General features: G+C 45.5%; 1 protein-coding gene across 1 annotated transcript in view; it reads right to left on the bottom strand.

Annotated features, from left to right (window-relative positions):
• mvp (major vault protein) overlaps positions 1-20230 on the bottom strand; it is a 67316-nt gene that overhangs the window by 5047 nt on the left and 42039 nt on the right. Inside the window, exons 13-14 of the mRNA XM_083649136.1 lie at positions 17136-17347; positions 10988-11104 (exon numbers count right to left, since the gene is read on the bottom strand). Of these exons, the coding sequence (XP_083505262.1) occupies positions 10988-11104; positions 17136-17347 (329 nt within the window). The remainder of the gene's footprint in view (positions 1-10987; positions 11105-17135; positions 17348-20230) is intronic.

Raw genomic sequence — 20230 nt, 5'->3', positions numbered from 1 at the left:
TATTGTCACATTATATCGAGGTATTTGGTCTAAAATATTGTGATATTTGATTGTGTCAATATTACCCACCACTATGTGTAGTATCATGTATTTGGTGTAGTAAACAATGTGTATGAAGTATGTAGTACAGTATGTATTTGATATGTATGCAGTATTACAGTATGTAGCATGCTATATGATGGTAAGTTAAACCCTATGAGGTGCTTGTGATAAAAAGCTATATAAATAAACAGAGTGCACTGCTGCTGCTCCTGCAGTGTGTTACTATAGCCTGCTAAAGCATCCTGATCATGTGACCTGCAGTGTGTTACTATAGTCTGCTAAAGCATCCTGATCATGTGACCTGCAGTGTGTTACTATAGTCTGCTAAAGCATCCTGATCATGTGACCTGCAGTGTGTTACTATAGTCTGCTAAAGCATCCTGATCATGTGACCTGCAGTGTGTTACTATAGCCTGCTAAAGCATCCTGATCATGTGACCTGCAGTGTGTTACTATAGTCTGCTAAAGCATCCTGATCATGTGACCTGCAGTGTGTTACTATAGTCTGCTAAAGCATCCTGATCATGTGACCTGCAGTGTGTTACTATAGTCTGCTAAAGCATCCTGATCATGTGACCTGCAGGGTGTTACTGTAGCCTGCTAAAGCATCCTGATCATGTGACCTGCAGTGTTACTATAGTCTGCTAAAGCATCCTGATCATGTGACCTGCAGTGTGTTACTATAGCCTGCTAAAGCATCCTGATCATGTGACCTGCAGTGTGTTACTATAGTCTGCTAAAGCATCCTGATCATGTGACCTGCAGTGTGTTACTATAGTCTGCTAAAGCATCCTGATCATGTGACCTGCAGTGTGTTACTATAGTCTGCTAAAGCATCCTGATCATGTGACCTGCAGGGTGTTACTATAGCCTGCTAAAGCATCCTGATCATGTGACCTGCAGTGTGTTACTATAGTCTGCTAAAGCATCCTGATCATGTGACCTGCAGTGTGTTACTATAGTCTGCTAAAGCATCCTGATCATGTGACCTGCAGTGTGTTACTATAGTCTGCTAAAGCATCCTGATCATGTGACCTGCAGTGTGTTACTGTAGTCTGCTAAAGCATCCTGATCATGTGACCTGCAGTGTGTTACTATAGTCTGCTAAAGCATCCTGATCATGTGACCTGCAGTGTGTTACTATAGTCTGCTAAAGCATCCTGATCATGTGACCTGCAGGGTGTTACTATAGCCTGCTAAAGCATCCTGATCATGTGACCTGCAGTGTGTTACTATAGTCTGCTAAAGCATCCTGATCATGTGACCTGCAGTGTGTTACTATAGTCTGCTAAAGCATCCTGATCATGTGACCTGCAGTGTGTTACTATAGCCTGCTAAAGCATCCTGATCATGTGACCTGCAGGGTGTTACTATAGTCTGCTAAAGCATCCTGATCATGTGACCTGCAGTGTGTTACTATAGTCTGCTAAAGCATCCTGATCATGTGACCTGCAGTGTGTTACTATAGTCTGCTAAAGCATCCTGATCATGTGACCTGCAGTGTGTTACTATAGTCTGCTAAAGCATCCTGATCATGTGACCTGCAGTGTGTTACTATAGTCTGCTAAAGCATCCTGATCATGTGACCTGCAGTGTTACTATAGTCTGCTAAAGCATCCTGATCATGTGACCTGCAGTGTGTTACTATAGTCTGCTAAAGCATCCTGATCATGTGACCTGCAGGGTGTTACTATAGCCTGCTAAAGCATCCTGATCATGTGACCTGCAGGGTGTTACTATAGTCTGCTAAAGCATCCTGATCATGTGACCTGCAGTGTGTTACTATAGTCTGCTAAAGCATCCTGATCATGTGACCTGCAGTGTGTTACTATAGCCTGCTAAAGCATCCTGATCATGTGACCTGCAGTGTGTTACTATAGTCTGCTAAAGCATCCTGATCATGTGACCTGCAGGGTGTTACTATAGCCTGCTAAAGCATCCTGATCATGTGACCTGCAGTGTGTTACTATAGTCTGCTAAAGCATCCTGATCATGTGACCTGCAGTGTGTTACTATAGTCTGCTAAAGCATCCTGATCATGTGACCTGCAGTGTTTTACTATAGTCTGCTAAAGCATCCTGATCATGTGACCTGCAGTGTGTTACTATAGCCTGCTAAAGCATCCTGATCATGTGACCTGCAGTGTGTTACTATAGTCTGCTAAAGCATCCTGATCATGTGACCTGCAGTGTGTTACTATAGTCTGCTAAAGCATCCTGATCATGTGACCTGCAGTGTGTTACTATAGTCTGCTAAAGCATCCTGATCATGTGACCTGCAGTGTGTTACTGTAGCCTGCTAAAGCATCCTGATCATGTGACCTGCAGTGTGTTACTATAGTCTGCTAAAGCATCCTGATCATGTGACCTGCAGTGTGTTACTGTAGTCTGCTAAAGCATCCTGATCATGTGACCTGCAGTGTGTTACTATAGCCTGCTAAAGCATCCTGATCATGTGACCTGCAGGGTGTTACTATAGTCTGCTAAAGCATCCTGATCATGTGACCTGCAGTGTGTTACTATAGCCTGCTAAAGCATCCTGATCATGTGACCTGCAGTGTGTTACTATAGTCTGCTAAAGCATCCTGATCATGTGACCTGCAGTGTGTTACTATAGTCTGCTAAAGCATCCTGATCATGTGACCTGCAGTGTGTTACTATAGTCTGCTAAAGCATCCTGATCATGTGACCTGCAGTGTGTTACTATAGTCTGCTAAAGCATCCTGATCATGTGACCTGCAGTGTGTTACTATAGCCTGCTAAAGCATCCTGATCATGTGACCTGCAGTGTGTTACTATAGTCTGCTAAAGCATCCTGATCATGTGACCTGCAGTGTGTTACTATAGTCTGCTAAAGCATCCTGATCATGTGACCTGCAGTGTGTTACTATAGTCTGCTAAAGCATCCTGATCATGTGACCTGCAGTGTGTTACTATAGCCTGCTAAAGCATCCTGATCATGTGACCTGCAGTGTGTTACTATAGTCTGCTAAAGCATCCTGATCATGTGACCTGCAGTGTGTTACTATAGTCTGCTAAAGCATCCTGATCATGTGACCTGCAGTGTGTTACTATAGCCTGCTAAAGCATCCTGATCATGTGACCTGCAGTGTGTTACTATAGTCTGCTAAAGCATCCTGATCATGTGACCTGCAGTGTGTTACTATAGTCTGCTAAAGCATCCTGATCATGTGACCTGCAGTGTGTTACTATAGTCTGCTAAAGCATCCTGATCATGTGACCTGCAGTGTGTTACTATAGTCTGCTAAAGCATCCTGATCATGTGACCTGCAGTGTGTTACTATAGTCTGCTAAAGCATCCTGATCATGTGACCTGCAGTGTGTTACTGTAGCCTGCTAAAGCATCCTGATCATGTGACCTGCAGTGTGTTACTATAGTCTGCTAAAGCATCCTGATCATGTGACCTGCAGTGTGTTACTATAGTCTGCTAAAGCATCCTGATCATGTGACCTGCAGTGTGTTACTATAGTCTGCTAAAGCATCCTGATCATGTGACCTGCAGTGTGTTACTATAGTCTGCTAAAGCATCCTGATCATGTGACCTGCAGTGTGTTACTATAGTCTGCTAAAGCATCCTGATCATGTGACCTGCAGTGTGTTACTATAGTCTGCTAAAGCATCCTGATCATGTGACCTGCAGTGTGTTACTATAGTCTGCTAAAGCATCCTGATCATGTGACCTGCAGTGTGTTACTATAGTCTGCTAAAGCATCCTGATCATGTGACCTGCAGTGTGTTACTATAGTCTGCTAAAGCATCCTGATCATGTGACCTGCAGTGTGTTACTATAGTCTGCTAAAGCATCCTGATCATGTGACCTGCAGTGTGTTACTATAGTCTGCTAAAGCATCCTGATCATGTGACCTGCAGGGTGTTACTATAGTCTGCTAAAGCATCCTGATCATGTGACCTGCAGTGTGTTACTATAGTCTGCTAAAGCATCCTGATCATGTGACCTGCAGGGTGTTACTATAGCCTGCTAAAGCATCCTGATCATGTGACCTGCAGGGTGTTACTATAGTCTGCTAAAGCATCCTGATCATGTGACCTGCAGTGTGTTACTATAGTCTGCTAAAGCATCCTGATCATGTGACCTGCAGTGTGTTACTATAGTCTGCTAAAGCATCCTGATCATGTGACCTGCAGGGTGTTACTATAGCCTGCTAAAGCATCCTGATCATGTGACCTGCAGTGTGTTACTATAGTCTGCTAAAGCATCCTGATCATGTGACCTGCAGTGTGTTACTATAGTCTGCTAAAGCATCCTGATCATGTGACCTGCAGTGTGTTACTATAGTCTGCTAAAGCATCCTGATCATGTGACCTGCAGTGTGTTACTATAGTCTGCTAAAGCATCCTGATCATGTGACCTGCAGTGTGTTACTATAGTCTGCTAAAGCATCCTGATCATGTGACCTGCAGTGTGTTACTATAGTCTGCTAAAGCATCCTGATCATGTGACCTGCAGTGTTACTATAGTCTGCTAAAGCATCCTGATCATGTGACCTGCAGTGTGTTACTATAGTCTGCTAAAGCATCCTGATCATGTGACCTGCAGTGTGTTACTATAGTCTGCTAAAGCATCCTGATCATGTGACCTGCAGTGTGTTACTATAGTCTGCTAAAGCATCCTGATCATGTGACCTGCAGTGTGTTACTATAGTCTGCTAAAGCATCCTGATCATGTGACCTGCAGGGTGTTACTATAGCCTGCTAAAGCATCCTGATCATGTGACCTGCAGTGTGTTACTATAGTCTGCTAAAGCATCCTGATCATGTGACCTGCAGTGTGTTACTATAGTCTGCTAAAGCATCCTGATCATGTGACCTGCAGTGTGTTACTATAGTCTGCTAAAGCATCCTGATCATGTGACCTGCAGTGTTACTATAGTCTGCTAAAGCATCCTGATCATGTGACCTGCAGTGTGTTACTGTAGTCTGCTAAATCATCCTGATCATGTGACCTGCAGTGTGTTACTATAGCCTGCTAAAGCATCCTGATCATGTGACCTGCAGTGTGTTACTATAGCCTGCTAAAGCATCCTGATCATGTGACCTGCAGTGTGTTACTATAGTCTGCTAAAGCATCCTGATCATGTGACCTGCAGTGTGTTACTATAGTCTGCTAAAGCATCCTGATCATGTGACCTGCAGTGTGTTACTATAGTCTGCTAAAGCATCCTGATCATGTGACCTGCAGTGTGTTACTATAGCCTGCTAAAGCATCCTGATCATGTGACCTGCAGTGTGTTACTATAGTCTGCTAAAGCATCCTGATCATGTGACCTGCAGTGTGTTACTATAGTCTGCTAAAGCATCCTGATCATGTGACCTGCAGGGTGTTACTATAGCCTGCTAAAGCATCCTGATCATGTGACCTGCAGTGTGTTACTATAGTCTGCTAAAGCATCCTGATCATGTGACCTGCAGTGTGTTACTATAGTCTGCTAAAGCATCCTGATCATGTGACCTGCAGTGTGTTACTATAGTCTGCTAAAGCATCCTGATCATGTGACCTGCAGGGTGTTACTATAGTCTGCTAAAGCATCCTGATCATGTGACCTGCAGTGTGTTACTATAGCCTGCTAAAGCATCCTGATCATGTGACCTGCAGTGTGTTACTATAGTCTGCTAAAGCATCCTGATCATGTGACCTGCAGTGTGTTACTGTAGCCTGCTAAAGCATCCTGATCATGTGACCTGCAGTGTGTTACTATAGTCTGCTAAAGCATCCTGATCATGTGACCTGCAGTGTGTTACTATAGTCTGCTAAAGCATCCTGATCATGTGACCTGCAGTGTGTTACTATAGTCTGCTAAAGCATCCTGATCATGTGACCTGCAGTGTGTTACTGTAGCCTGCTAAAGCATCCTGATCATGTGACCTGCAGTGTGTTACTATAGTCTGCTAAAGCATCCTGATCATGTGACCTGCAGTGTGTTACTATAGTCTGCTAAAGCATCCTGATCATGTGACCTGCAGTGTGTTACTGTAGCCTGCTAAAGCATCCTGATCATGTGACCTGCAGTGTGTTACTATAGTCTGCTAAAGCATCCTGATCATGTGACCTGCAGTGTGTTACTATAGTCTGCTAAAGCATCCTGATCATGTGACCTGCAGTGTGTTACTATAGTCTGCTAAAGCATCCTGATCATGTGACCTGCAGTGTGTTACTATAGTCTGCTAAAGCATCCTGATCATGTGACCTGCAGTGTGTTACTATAGTCTGCTAAAGCATCCTGATCATGTGACCTGCAGTGTGTTACTATAGTCTGCTAAAGCATCCTGATCATGTGACCTGCAGTGTGTTACTATAGTCTGCTAAAGCATCCTGATCATGTGACCTGCAGTGTGTTACTATAGTCTGCTAAAGCATCCTGATCATGTGACCTGCAGTGTGTTACTATAGTCTGCTAAAGCATCCTGATCATGTGACCTGCAGTGTGTTACTATAGTCTGCTAAAGCATCCTGATCATGTGACCTGCAGTGTGTTACTATAGTCTGCTAAAGCATCCTGATCATGTGACCTGCAGGGTGTTACTATAGTCTGCTAAAGCATCCTGATCATGTGACCTGCAGTGTGTTACTATAGTCTGCTAAAGCATCCTGATCATGTGACCTGCAGGGTGTTACTATAGCCTGCTAAAGCATCCTGATCATGTGACCTGCAGGGTGTTACTATAGTCTGCTAAAGCATCCTGATCATGTGACCTGCAGTGTGTTACTATAGTCTGCTAAAGCATCCTGATCATGTGACCTGCAGTGTGTTACTATAGTCTGCTAAAGCATCCTGATCATGTGACCTGCAGGGTGTTACTATAGCCTGCTAAAGCATCCTGATCATGTGACCTGCAGTGTGTTACTATAGTCTGCTAAAGCATCCTGATCATGTGACCTGCAGGGTGTTACTATAGTCTGCTAAAGCATCCTGATCATGTGACCTGCAGTGTGTTACTATAGTCTGCTAAAGCATCCTGATCATGTGACCTGCAGTGTGTTACTATAGTCTGCTAAAGCATCCTGATCATGTGACCTGCAGTGTTACTATAGTCTGCTAAAGCATCCTGATCATGTGACCTGCAGTGTGTTACTATAGTCTGCTAAAGCATCCTGATCATGTGACCTGCAGTGTGTTACTATAGTCTGCTAAAGCATCCTGATCATGTGACCTGCAGTGTGTTACTATAGTCTGCTAAAGCATCCTGATCATGTGACCTGCAGTGTGTTACTATAGTCTGCTAAAGCATCCTGATCATGTGACCTGCAGGGTGTTACTATAGCCTGCTAAAGCATCCTGATCATGTGACCTGCAGTGTGTTACTATAGTCTGCTAAAGCATCCTGATCATGTGACCTGCAGTGTGTTACTATAGTCTGCTAAAGCATCCTGATCATGTGACCTGCAGTGTGTTACTATAGTCTGCTAAAGCATCCTGATCATGTGACCTGCAGTGTTACTATAGTCTGCTAAAGCATCCTGATCATGTGACCTGCAGTGTGTTACTGTAGTCTGCTAAATCATCCTGATCATGTGACCTGCAGTGTGTTACTATAGCCTGCTAAAGCATCCTGATCATGTGACCTGCAGTGTGTTACTATAGCCTGCTAAAGCATCCTGATCATGTGACCTGCAGTGTGTTACTATAGTCTGCTAAAGCATCCTGATCATGTGACCTGCAGTGTGTTACTATAGTCTGCTAAAGCATCCTGATCATGTGACCTGCAGTGTGTTACTATAGTCTGCTAAAGCATCCTGATCATGTGACCTGCAGTGTGTTACTATAGCCTGCTAAAGCATCCTGATCATGTGACCTGCAGTGTGTTACTATAGTCTGCTAAAGCATCCTGATCATGTGACCTGCAGTGTGTTACTATAGTCTGCTAAAGCATCCTGATCATGTGACCTGCAGGGTGTTACTATAGCCTGCTAAAGCATCCTGATCATGTGACCTGCAGTGTGTTACTATAGTCTGCTAAAGCATCCTGATCATGTGACCTGCAGTGTGTTACTATAGTCTGCTAAAGCATCCTGATCATGTGACCTGCAGTGTGTTACTATAGTCTGCTAAAGCATCCTGATCATGTGACCTGCAGGGTGTTACTATAGTCTGCTAAAGCATCCTGATCATGTGACCTGCAGTGTGTTACTATAGCCTGCTAAAGCATCCTGATCATGTGACCTGCAGTGTGTTACTATAGTCTGCTAAAGCATCCTGATCATGTGACCTGCAGTGTGTTACTATAGTCTGCTAAAGCATCCTGATCATGTGACCTGCAGTGTGTTACTATAGCCTGCTAAAGCATCCTGATCATGTGACCTGCAGTGTGTTACTATAGTCTGCTAAAGCATCCTGATCATGTGACCTGCAGTGTGTTACTATAGTCTGCTAAAGCATCCTGATCATGTGACCTGCAGTGTGTTACTGTAGTCTGCTAAAGCATCCTGATCATGTGACCTGCAGGGTGTTACTATAGCCTGCTAAAGCATCCTGATCATGTGACCTGCAGTGTGTTACTATAGTCTGCTAAAGCATCCTGATCATGTGACCTGCAGTGTGTTACTATAGTCTGCTAAAGCATCCTGATCATGTGACCTGCAGTGTGTTACTATAGTCTGCTAAAGCATCCTGATCATGTGACCTGCAGTGTGTTACTATAGTCTGCTAAAGCATCCTGATCATGTGACCTGCAGGGTGTTACTATAGTCTGCTAAAGCATCCTGATCATGTGACCTGCAGTGTGTTACTATAGTCTGCTAAAGCATCCTGATCATGTGACCTGCAGGGTGTTACTATAGTCTGCTAAAGCATCCTGATCATGTGACCTGCAGTGTGTTACTATAGTCTGCTAAAGCATCCTGATCATGTGACCTGCAGGGTGCTACTGTAGCCTGCTAAAGCATCCTGATCATGTGACCTGCAGTGTGTTACTATAGTCTGCTAAAGCATCCTGATCATGTGACCTGCAGTGTGTTACTATAGTCTGCTAAAGCATCCTGATCATGTGACCTGCAGTGTGTTACTATAGTCTGCTAAAGCATCCTGATCATGTGACCTGCAGTGTGTTACTATAGCCTGCTAAAGCATCCTGATCATGTGACCTGCAGTGTGTTACTATAGTCTGCTAAAGCATCCTGATCATGTGACCTGCAGTGTGTTACTATAGTCTGCTAAAGCATCCTGATCATGTGACCTGCAGTGTGTTACTATAGTCTGCTAAAGCATCCTGATCATGTGACCTGCAGTGTGTTACTATAGTCTGCTAAAGCATCCTGATCATGTGACCTGCAGTGTGTTACTATAGTCTGCTAAAGCATCCTGATCATGTGACCTGCAGGGTGTTACTATAGTCTGCTAAAGCATCCTGATCATGTGACCTGCAGTGTGTTACTATAGTCTGCTAAAGCATCCTGATCATGTGACCTGCAGTGTGTTACTATAGTCTGCTAAAGCATCCTGATCATGTGACCTGCAGTGTGTTACTATAGTCTGCTAAAGCATCCTGATCATGTGACCTGCAGGGTGTTACTATAGTCTGCTAAAGCATCCTGATCATGTGACCTGCAGTGTGTTACTATAGTCTGCTAAAGCATCCTGATCATGTGACCTGCAGTGTGTTACTATAGTCTGCTAAAGCATCCTGATCATGTGACCTGCAGTGTGTTACTATAGTCTGCTAAAGCATCCTGATCATGTGACCTGCAGTGTGTTACTATAGCCTGCTAAAGCATCCTGATCATGTGACCTGCAGTGTGTTACTATAGTCTGCTAAAGCATCCTGATCATGTGACCTGCAGTGTGTTACTATAGTCTGCTAAAGCATCCTGATCATGTGACCTGCAGGGTGTTACTATAGTCTGCTAAAGCATCCTGATCATGTGACCTGCAGGGTGTTACTATAGTCTGCTAAAGCATCCTGATCATGTGACCTGCAGGGTGCTACTGTAGCCTGCTAAAGCATTAGGGGTGGGGGGAAAAATCGATTCACCTAAGTATCGCGATTTTTAATGTCACGATTTTTTGAATCGATCTTTTATTCCAGAATCAAAAATCGCAATTTTTTTTTTTTTTTTTTTGGGTGCTTGCAGTCAGGCCACTGAACAGCAGGCCAGGCGCCGCCTACTGGTTTATTAGTGGTTTTATTACTTTATTAGTTAGTCTGAAGTAATAATTTCACTTCAGGGTTAAAGTGGGTGCATCTCATTGTAAAATTGGACTTCAAACGGCCCAAATTGGGCTTCAAACGGCCCAAATTTCACACACGTTGGCCCATATCGGCCTGGCCTGCTTGGTATCTAATGCCCGGCCTGAATTATGATCCCAGTCCGCCCCTGTTTTTAACTATATTGCCCAGCCCTACTCATGATATATAATATACAGTCTCTAGTGTATGATTCAACTTTTCCCATGTTCTAATCTACGGTAGTGTAAAAAAGCAAACAAACTGAAAAAATAAAAGAAAAAAATAAACAAAAATCGCAATAAATCGTAATATCGAATCGCAATAATCGTAGAATCGCAATACTTAAGAATCGCAATATAAATCGAATCGGCACCCAAGAATCGTGATAGTATCGAATCGGGAGATAAGTGAATCGCCACAGCCCTATAAAGCATCCTGATCATGTGACCTGCAGGGTGCTACTGTAGCCTGCTAAAGCATCCTGATCATGTGACCTGCAGTGTTACTGTAGCCTGCTAAAGCATCCTGATCATGTGACCTGCAGGGTGTTACATGTTCTGACTGGATTTATGTTGGATTTGGAGATGCTGATTGGCCGAAGGAGTTGTCTGTCAAGGATAGTACTCCCGCCCACTGAAATCACTGTGGACGGCTGGAAGTCCAGACTGATATGTAGAGTGAAGCAGAATGTGACGTCACGTCATCAGGCTAGCAGTGTGCGTGTGTGTGTGTGTGTGTGTACCTGAGAGCCTCCAGCTCCAGCAGCTCCTTCCTGGCTTTCTCAGCCTCAGCCTGGTCAGTGATCCTCTGCCTCTCCAGCTTCCCCCGGGCCTGCTGCTCCAGACGCTCCGCCTCGTGGCTGCACGCACACACACACACACACACACACACACACGCAGACACGCACACACACACACGCAGACACACACACACTCAGACACACACACACACACGCAGACACACACACGCACACACACACACACAGACACACACGCAGACACACACACACACACACACACACACACACACACGCAGACACACACATGCAGACACACACACGCAGACACGCACACACACACGCAGACACGCACACACACTCAGACACACACACACACACACAGACACGCGCACACACACACACACACACACACACACACACACACACACACACACACACACACACACGCGCACACACACGCACATGAAGGGCAATTTTATTGCACTTTCTACAATATACTGGCTGTATGACCTCTCAAATCCTTACTGACCAACAACCCCAATTCCAAAATGCTGTGTAAAACTTAAATGTAACAGAATGTGATCATTTGCAAATCCTTTTTGACCTATATTCAATTGAATACAGTACAAAGACAATATATTTAATGTTTAATTTGATCAACTTAATTGTTTTTTTGTCAATATAAACTCATTCTGAATTCGATGCCTGCAGCATGTTCCAAAAAAGTTGGGACAGACAGAGGCGTGTTTACCACTGTGTTACATCAACTTTCCTTTGAACAACACCTTTTTTGAGCCCGGCGAACATCGTTACAGCAGCAGGCTTAGCTAACGTAGCTAACAGCTAGCTAGCTAACAGCTAGCTAGCTAGTTAACATGCCAGTCATCCTCAGTCACAATCAAATTGACATGATTTTGTTAATAATATCGGTGGTTACACTAGTCCAGGGATACTCAACTTGCTTTGCCCGGGGGCATTTCGTGAAATGATAGAAGGTGAGGGGCCAGTTAATAAACAAACAATATACATTTTTCTGTAGCGGATTGTAGGTTTTTGGGGTGTCAGCCGGAGTTTAGTCTGACAATGTTGTGCACACCGGATAGTTAAGTTAGTTAGGTTAACACGTTCACTGCCAATGACGTGTTAATACGTCAAAAAAAATCCAACGGTTGACTGCCAATGACGTGTTAACACTTTGAGTGCCACGGCCCTTGGGCAAAAGGTTGCTTGCTGTGCCACATAGGCCGCAATGCATTTTAAAACAGTCATATAATTTTTTTAATAATTACTATGTAAACACTGAACACGCACAAATAACGATGAGACTCTCTTCTATCACCTGCAAAAAAAAGTTTATTGATCCCATTTTCCGTTCTTTAGTTATGAGCCGGAGAAGATAGCTTGATTGAAGCAAAAACATCCCTTTTTTTCTACGAGCTGAGATAATGAGCCTTTTGTGAAATTAAACATTTCAAGCACATCACTGACTCTGAAGCTAATTTTCTGATGTCTGGGTCTGTCTGGGTGAAGTGTATGCTGCTCTGCTGCTCTGCGTGCTCCCCCCCCCCCCCCCTCAACTGCACACGCCTCCTGGGTGTGTCTTATGTGTCTGGTGGCTCTCAGTCTCTGCTGAGTTTGCTGCGCACACACAGTGAATGGTGCGCGACATTCAGCTTTTTGGTTCCGCGTGTGTTTGTCACGGGCTCGCATGCTTCCAGTTCGGAATAATAAGGCTGATTATGTGAATGTGCTGTTGCAGCGTACATGGAGGTGCTCAGTTGTGACAGCGGATGCTGCTGCTGGGGGCACAGCTGGCGTTGTGCTCGTTTATGGAGGCACGTCGATGCATACGGACGGATGCGATGCGATTTCCTCATTTTCCCCAGTGACTATTTCTGTGTGTTTGGCTCCTTTTTCTCTGATCAGGAGAGTGCTGTCGCCACCTAATGGGTTTGTAAAATAGGTTATCGACCTCCAATAGCTACAATATTGTTAGAGGCGACGTAAGAAGCTTAGATCGACACCCCCCCGTCAAAAAAACAATTTGGAGTTATGACGCCATTTGGCGTCGCTGGCACTGTACGGTAAATTTCTAATGACGCCATATGGCGTCGCTGGCACTGAACGTGTTAATACGTCAAAAAAAAAAAAAAAAAGATTTTGACGGTGGGACGTGGATCAACGCCCCCCACGTCTCCTATAAAAATATTGGAGCCACCGAACGTGTACAACCCATTCCACCGACCCACTAAGTGGCGACAGTGCTCTCCAGACTAGAAAAAGCAGAGCCAAAACTGCAGGGGAACGCGCAAGGAAACCATTCTCTCATACTGTAAAATGGATTGGCGAAAACGCTTTCGCGCATTATCACGCTGGGAGCTGGCGGTGGGGGATTGCAAATTTGCATAATAGATTATGCGTGCAACACACTTTGAAACACCCGCAGAAAGCCCACAATCGCACGCAGCTTCATTCCAGCTGAGCTGCAACCGAAACGACTCATGCAGACTCGCCCAAAGAGCAGCCGCCAGCAGCCAGGCAGCACAGACAGGCAGAGCCTCGCTTGTGACAAACGCTGCAAAGCCACTAGAGACACACCCACAGAGGGAGGAGTTTGAATGAGAGGGGGGTTTCCTGCTGCTATGGAGGAAATTACTGTTCAAAACTATTGTTTAGATGTCTGACGTCTTACGCCAAAAATGAATGGTTAAAGTGACTGTTCTATCGAATTTCACAAAAAGCCATTTATCTCAGAATAAATTTTCAGACGCTGAAACCATGCTGTATTCTACTGCTAATGATTACATAACTACTAACTCTACAAACTAACTCTTTTAGACAGAGAAAGCACACATTCTATTAGTTCTTTTGAGATCATTTGTGTTCACAAAATCTTAGCAGAAAAGAATCCTCGGGTCTTGAAAGATGAGCCAGAATCCTCAAAAAAACCCTCTGGCAGAAGCTACCTACAGTAAAAAAAAAAAAGGCTGGCAGTGAATGTGTTAAGTACATACATAAGTGCCTGGGTAGCGAGCAGACGGCGGTATTTGACAATTTAGCAGCTAAAGTATTGGCCAGAATGACATGACCATTTGGACACGACTTATTCAGCGGGTATCTTGCATGTTGCGTTCAGGTGCACTGAACGCAACATGCCCCCCCATGCCACACAGGGGGCGCCCGCGGGCCGCAAGTTGAGTATTGCTGCTCTAAGGCTGGGTTCACACCGGGGACCCTAGCCTTGCCTACGCCTTGCCTTTACCCACGCTTTTAAATAGGCGTCCGTTTTAGTCAACGAGGCTGTGTACACTGGGCGCCTGAGCGTGAACCCTGCGTGTACCCACGCCTCGCCTGAGCCTTGCCGATTTTATCGTTTAGGCGTGAGTTCTATTTTCAAGCTGACTAGGTGCGTGCAGGCAGACTTCTTCTGTCAAGCCATCAAAGAAAAACGCGACAATATCCGTGGGAAATGGCAAAGTCAACTGAATTTCAAAATAAAATGGAGTTACTACAACAGTGTTAAGCAGAGAGAGAGAGATTGACGGGTGGCTATCACGTGGGGCTTTCTCCCCGTCTGCAAACAAATCTTCATGAGAGAGAATAGCGACCGAAGAAGCAAGATGGAAAATGTTGTTGTGCAAGATCACCTCTCTAAAATGTCCGACTATAGTCAGACCTGGTTATACATATCCAGCATCAATAGAACATTAAATATATCAGATTTATTTTACCTAGGCTACCCATGATAATTCGGGACCACACGTGAAAAAATACAGTCGGGAGAGAGGAGAGGCGCTTGTGACTCGGCTCCAGGTTCAGCGTGCGGTGTGGTCGGTTCACGCCCAGCTCAAGTTCTGCAGGCGTAGGCGTGGGTTGAGGCAAGGCAAGGCGTAGGTTCCCTGTGTCTGTGTGAACGTAGCCTAAGGCCTACAAAATAACCCTGCAACTGGAGGCAGAACTCGCTATGTTCGGATGCTCGGAGTCCTCTCTGAACTTCCCTACAGCTTAGCAGCAATCTCTGACACTCGGGACAACTGTCGCCAAAAAATGTATTCTGAAGGAATGGAAGTCTTCCTCTTTAGCTTATTTTCAGGTGTGGCTGATGGACATGATCTCTGTTATACAGATGGAGAGACTCAGGTCCCTGAGAACCAACTTGCTTAGAAGGTTCTCAACTATCTGGGACATGTTCTTGGCCTCCTTTGGTGAGGTTAAGAATGACAAGTGACTGAGGTTAGAGGTGACGGATGGCTCGCCCGTCTGGTCTTTCATGGGCCCCTTGTGTGGGATCCCACACACAATATCTTTTACAAACACAAGCACCTTATGTGACTGGTCACACTATGTTGTAATGTTGTATGTTTTTTTGTTTGTTTTGTTTTTCTTTTCTTTCCTGTGTCCGAGTTTGTTTTTCTTGTTTGTGTATAATTCTATAAAAACAGAAAAAAAAAAAAAAAAAAAAAAAAATTGTGTATATATATATATACCGTAAATTCCGGACTATAAGCCGCACCTTCAAAGTTGACTATTTTTTTCTTATATAAGCCGCACCGGACTATAAGCCGCGGGTGTTTTAATGGTATTTTTTGTTTTTTTTACAGTGCACACAGTGTCCGCGGTGTGGTGAAAAGAGGGCAAGAGAGGAAATTAAAACAGAAGTGGATTTATAGTTAGAAAGAGTGCTAAAGAAGAGAGAATTCCGTTTTTTATTTTTTTATTTTAGTTACTCACAGTACTATTGACCAGTCCAACTCAAAAGATATTCGGCAGTTTCACTTTGAGCTCTTGTTCCGCCGCTGTCCATCAATGGTTATGACGAGTCTCGCTGGGTACAGTACGCCAAAGCGATATCCATTGACTCGATGATGCTGTTGTATGTTGCGCGTTTCTGTTGCACCAACGCGGAGAGGTCCTGCCGGACGAAAAAGCGCGTACCCTCCCAGGTGAGGGGCTTCTTCCCCGCAGCCTGGAGGATGAGTTGACGGTCGGGCCAGCGGAGTAGGCAGATGAAGATGGCCCTCGGTGGCAGGCCGGGGTCTGGACGTGGCCGAGGCGCCCGGTGTGCCCTGTCCACCTCTGGTGGTTTCTCGCCTTCCTTCAGGTCCAGGATGTAACACAGGATTTTGCCACGAAAGCGTCCATGTCACCAATCTCAGCTCCCTCTTTTACATTGATCAGGCGAATGTTATTTCTTTTACTCCTGCTGATTAAGTCATCAACCTGCGTGTGCAGGGTTTCGATTTTGCATTTTATCCATTTTCGGACTCACTGTGTTGTTTTTGTCCTCCAGTGCGCTGATGCGCTTTTCCGCATTATAAACTCTGTTCACGGTTGCCTTAGTTTCTTTAGTGAGTGAGTGGATGGACTTCTGCACGTTTTCAAACTTGTTTTCAAGCTGCTCAAAACCTCTGAGCGATGTCGGACCTAATCGATAGTGTTTCACGGAGTAAAAGTTTAGCCCAAGCCGTGTATCTCCAGCCTCCAGCAGGTGAGTCATTTCCTCATTCATGGCGTGATTGCTTCGTCTTTTTCTTTCTGCTTACCTGTGTTGTGTTATGTTATGTTATGTTATGTTGTTAAAAGAGGGCAAGAGAGGAAATTAAAACAGAAGTGGATTTATAGTTAGAAAGAGTGCTAAAAAAGAGAGATTTTTTTTTTTTTTTTTTTGGAAAAAATCCATAGATAAGCCGCACCGTTATATAAGCCGCAGGGGCCAAAAAAGGCCAAAAAACGGGAAAAAAGCCGCGGCTTATAGTCCGGAATTTACGGTATATATATATAAATATATATATATCTCGTGGTTATTTTCTTATGATGATCACTGACTGCAGGCATGATTTACCACTACATCATGGTTACACGCCAATCACCACTATTGCTAAATGTTATAGGCGAACCACTGCTCTGTGTGTGTGTGTGTGTGCACACGTGTGTGTGTGTGTACACGTGTGTGTGTGTGTGTGTACACATGTGTGAGTGCGTACGTGTGTGTGTGTGAGTGTGTACATCTGTGAGTGCGTGCGAGTGCGTACGTGTGTGCGTACGTGTGCGTGTGTGAGTGTGTACATCTGTGAGTGCGTGCGAGTGCGTACGTGTGTGCGTACGTGTGCGTGTGCACGTGTGTGTGAGTGCATGTGCGTGCGTGTCGGACCGTGCGGCGGCCTCCTGGGAGTTGGTGGTGATCTCGATGGCGAGCTGCACGCTCTTCTGCAGGGAGTCTCTGGTGCGCTGGTCCACAGGCTCCACAGACTGGATGTCCACGCTGCTGATCACCAGGTTGTTCTGGCTGAAGCGCAGGCTGGGCCGCACTGCCAGCTTCTCATCGAACCCAAACACCGCAGAGCAGATGATCCGGTTCGAGTTCTGGACAGAAACACACAGAAAAGCGATGAGATGTTTCTTTTAGATTCCACCTCGTTTTCTCCCCAATTGTACTTGGCCAATTCCCCCTGCTGTCACGGTCGTTGCTCCACGCCCTCTGCCGATCTGGGAGAGCTGTAGACTAACACATGCTCCCCCTGATCCATGTGCAGCCACCAGCGATTACTTTTCACCCGACAGCAAGAAGTTTCACCGGTAGGACATAACGTGTGGGAGGATCACGCTATTCGCCCCCAGTTCCCCTCTCCCCAAACAGGTGCCCCGACCGACCAGAGGAGACACTAGTGCAGCGACCAGGACTCATACCCTTAACACATTGAGTGCCAAGGACGTCTCTGGACGTCCTAAAAAAATGTAACGAGGAGTGCCAAGGACGTCTGTGGACGTCCTAAAATCATAATTCATATTATTCCATAATTCTGCTGTTTAAGGTCGTACCTAGCCAGTGAGCATGAATCCCTTCAAGGGATCACACGGCGCCACCTTAAACATCGACACAGGAGCTGCGCCACCCACCTCAGATCCTTTACTTTGTGCAGGAGACAGCAGGGAAAGACGTGATCAAAGGGGAAACCGTGGCATGCTTCAGCCAGAGCCGTATAGATTGCTCTGTCTGCAGCGGACAGTGGGCTCGGCTGCATCCGCGCTCACAACTGAGCTCTTCTGCTTCTATCTATCTCCACACGATTCCCTGCCAGAAAGCCAGCATCCGAAGCCGAACGGCCAAGCCTTTTCGTTCAGTCGCGTTTGGCATTTCCTTGTTGCGCGCTGGCAACGGTCCGGGGCAAAAACGGAGTCTGTGAGAAAACAAACTCTGTGCGTGTGGGGAGGAGCCCGCAGCTCAGAGGTGGAGAGGGGGGGGGGGGGGGGGGGGGGGGAGGCGCGCTGGAAACGGTCCGGGGCAAAAACGGAGTCTGTGAGAAAACAAACTCTGTGCGTGTGGGGAGGAGCCCGCAGCTCAGAGGTGGAGAGGGGGGGGGGGGGGGGGGGGGACGCAGGCTGCACAGAAACCACACCACGCCACCACATCAGAAAACACCAGCCAGAGTCAGTGAATGTGCTCGAAATTAGAGTGCAAAAGGTATTCATAAAAGTGACTATATCTTGGAAAGTAAAAAAAAACGACAGAAAACCCTTGAAAGTGCACTTTTTTCAGAGGCTGTCATTTCATAATGGAACTGTCTAGAAACAAAATTTCTTCTTTGGAAAAAGCAGGAGTGTTCAATGTTTCATTAAAGTCCAGCCCTGTCAATATAGCCCTAATAGAAAAAATTCTATAGCTGTTTTCAACTGAATGGAAGTGAATCTGGCACAGGCTGCAGACAATTTTACTGAAGCGCTGTGGCACTCAATGTGTTAATAGAGAGCCGCAGGGATGACGTATTTTTGTAGTCAGAACGCGGAAGTCCCGGACTTCCTGGTTCTTCACTGTTTCTGTCTATGGGATTTTTGAATGGGTTTTTGCCGCGATGCTTCTAATAATCTCTCTGGGCAACGCAAGCTTAAAGGACGGCTTTACCGTGGGGAATATGAATATATATCAATCTCACGCCCCTAAGGTTTTAGAATCCGTAGAAATTTTTTGAAATTGGAGCTTCACTGCCTGACCTATCAGGCATCTCTCACATTTTTAGGGAAGCCGGAATGACGCGTTACGCGTCACCCGGCTTCCCTCCCCGCTTGCGGAACTCGAGCGCCTATGAACTACACCTCTCTTTGACACAGCTGGATGAGGAGCCTCTGCTCTTGGTTGTAGTGATCAGTCTGTCTGCACATACCGTCTCTGTACTGACCTAGATGGTCCGCCTCTAGAGGTCCTCCACGCCCCTTCAGAGCTCTCGACGAAAAGCAAAAGGCAGCCATCTTGTTCACCCGCATAGAATACTGTAGCTAGGTTAGCTTTCCATAGCTCCTTGCCAAGAGACCATATCTCTGGAACGGAAGCACCAGAAGACACGGGACTGGCGGCATTGGAAAGCTCGTCAAATTTTACATCTAGTAGTAGGTGAGTTGAAGTAACGAAATCAACGCTGAGCAATGTACCCATTTTTACACATTTTTACAGAAAATAGTTACAACATCAGATGCGCGTAACTCCTACGAAAATGCCTTAAAATGCATGAATTTTTTTTTATGAAGACATCTCCCGACATATATACTACCGTTTACATTTGGTGCAATTTGGAGGCAATTTTATTTTCGATTTATTTCTTCTTCTTTGTATCTTTTATTGTCGAAGCCTTCTTCTTCTTCTTCTTCTTCTTCTTCTTTGAGTTTTATGGCGGTTGGCAAACATATATGTGCATTACCGCCACCTACTGGAGTTTGATATCAGCCAAATGCCTGAGGGGTGGGCATGAAAACGAAGGCCACGCGAGCCCAGTGCATTGTGGGAAATGTAGTATTTCGGGTCCCCGCACCCGCCCCTCCCCTCCACCACCCCCCCCCCCTCCACACAGAGTGGATTTCTGGTGATATCTCTGGCGGGAAACAACCAATTTCAAAAATTTCAACGGATTCGAAAACCTTAGGGGCGTGAGATTTAATATATATTCATATTCCCCACGGTAAAGCCGGCCTTTAATCAAACGCGAACCAGAGTTCCGTCGGATAATCTTCACACATGAGGACTACTTTCGTGAGTTTTGTAGCGTAAATGCGAGCCCTAGAAGTAAAAAGCTCGAGATAAGCTAATCCAGAACTACACACTGTCGCATAGGCTTCCACGTCACGTCAGCACTCAACCTGGACTGTTGTTGATGTGTGCACTGATTACCCCGGGCTGAACGGGCTGAACCAGGTGAGGGAAAGAGAATTTCCGTGTTCGTCCTTTGAAGTGGTGACGTTATTGACGTATATATCCCC

The sequence above is a fragment of the Poromitra crassiceps genome (assembly GCF_964638095.1).
Source record: "Poromitra crassiceps genome assembly, chromosome: 13".
NCBI lineage: Eukaryota > Metazoa > Chordata > Actinopteri > Beryciformes > Melamphaidae > Poromitra > Poromitra crassiceps.
This window is presented reverse-complemented; position numbering and strand designations above follow the sequence as displayed.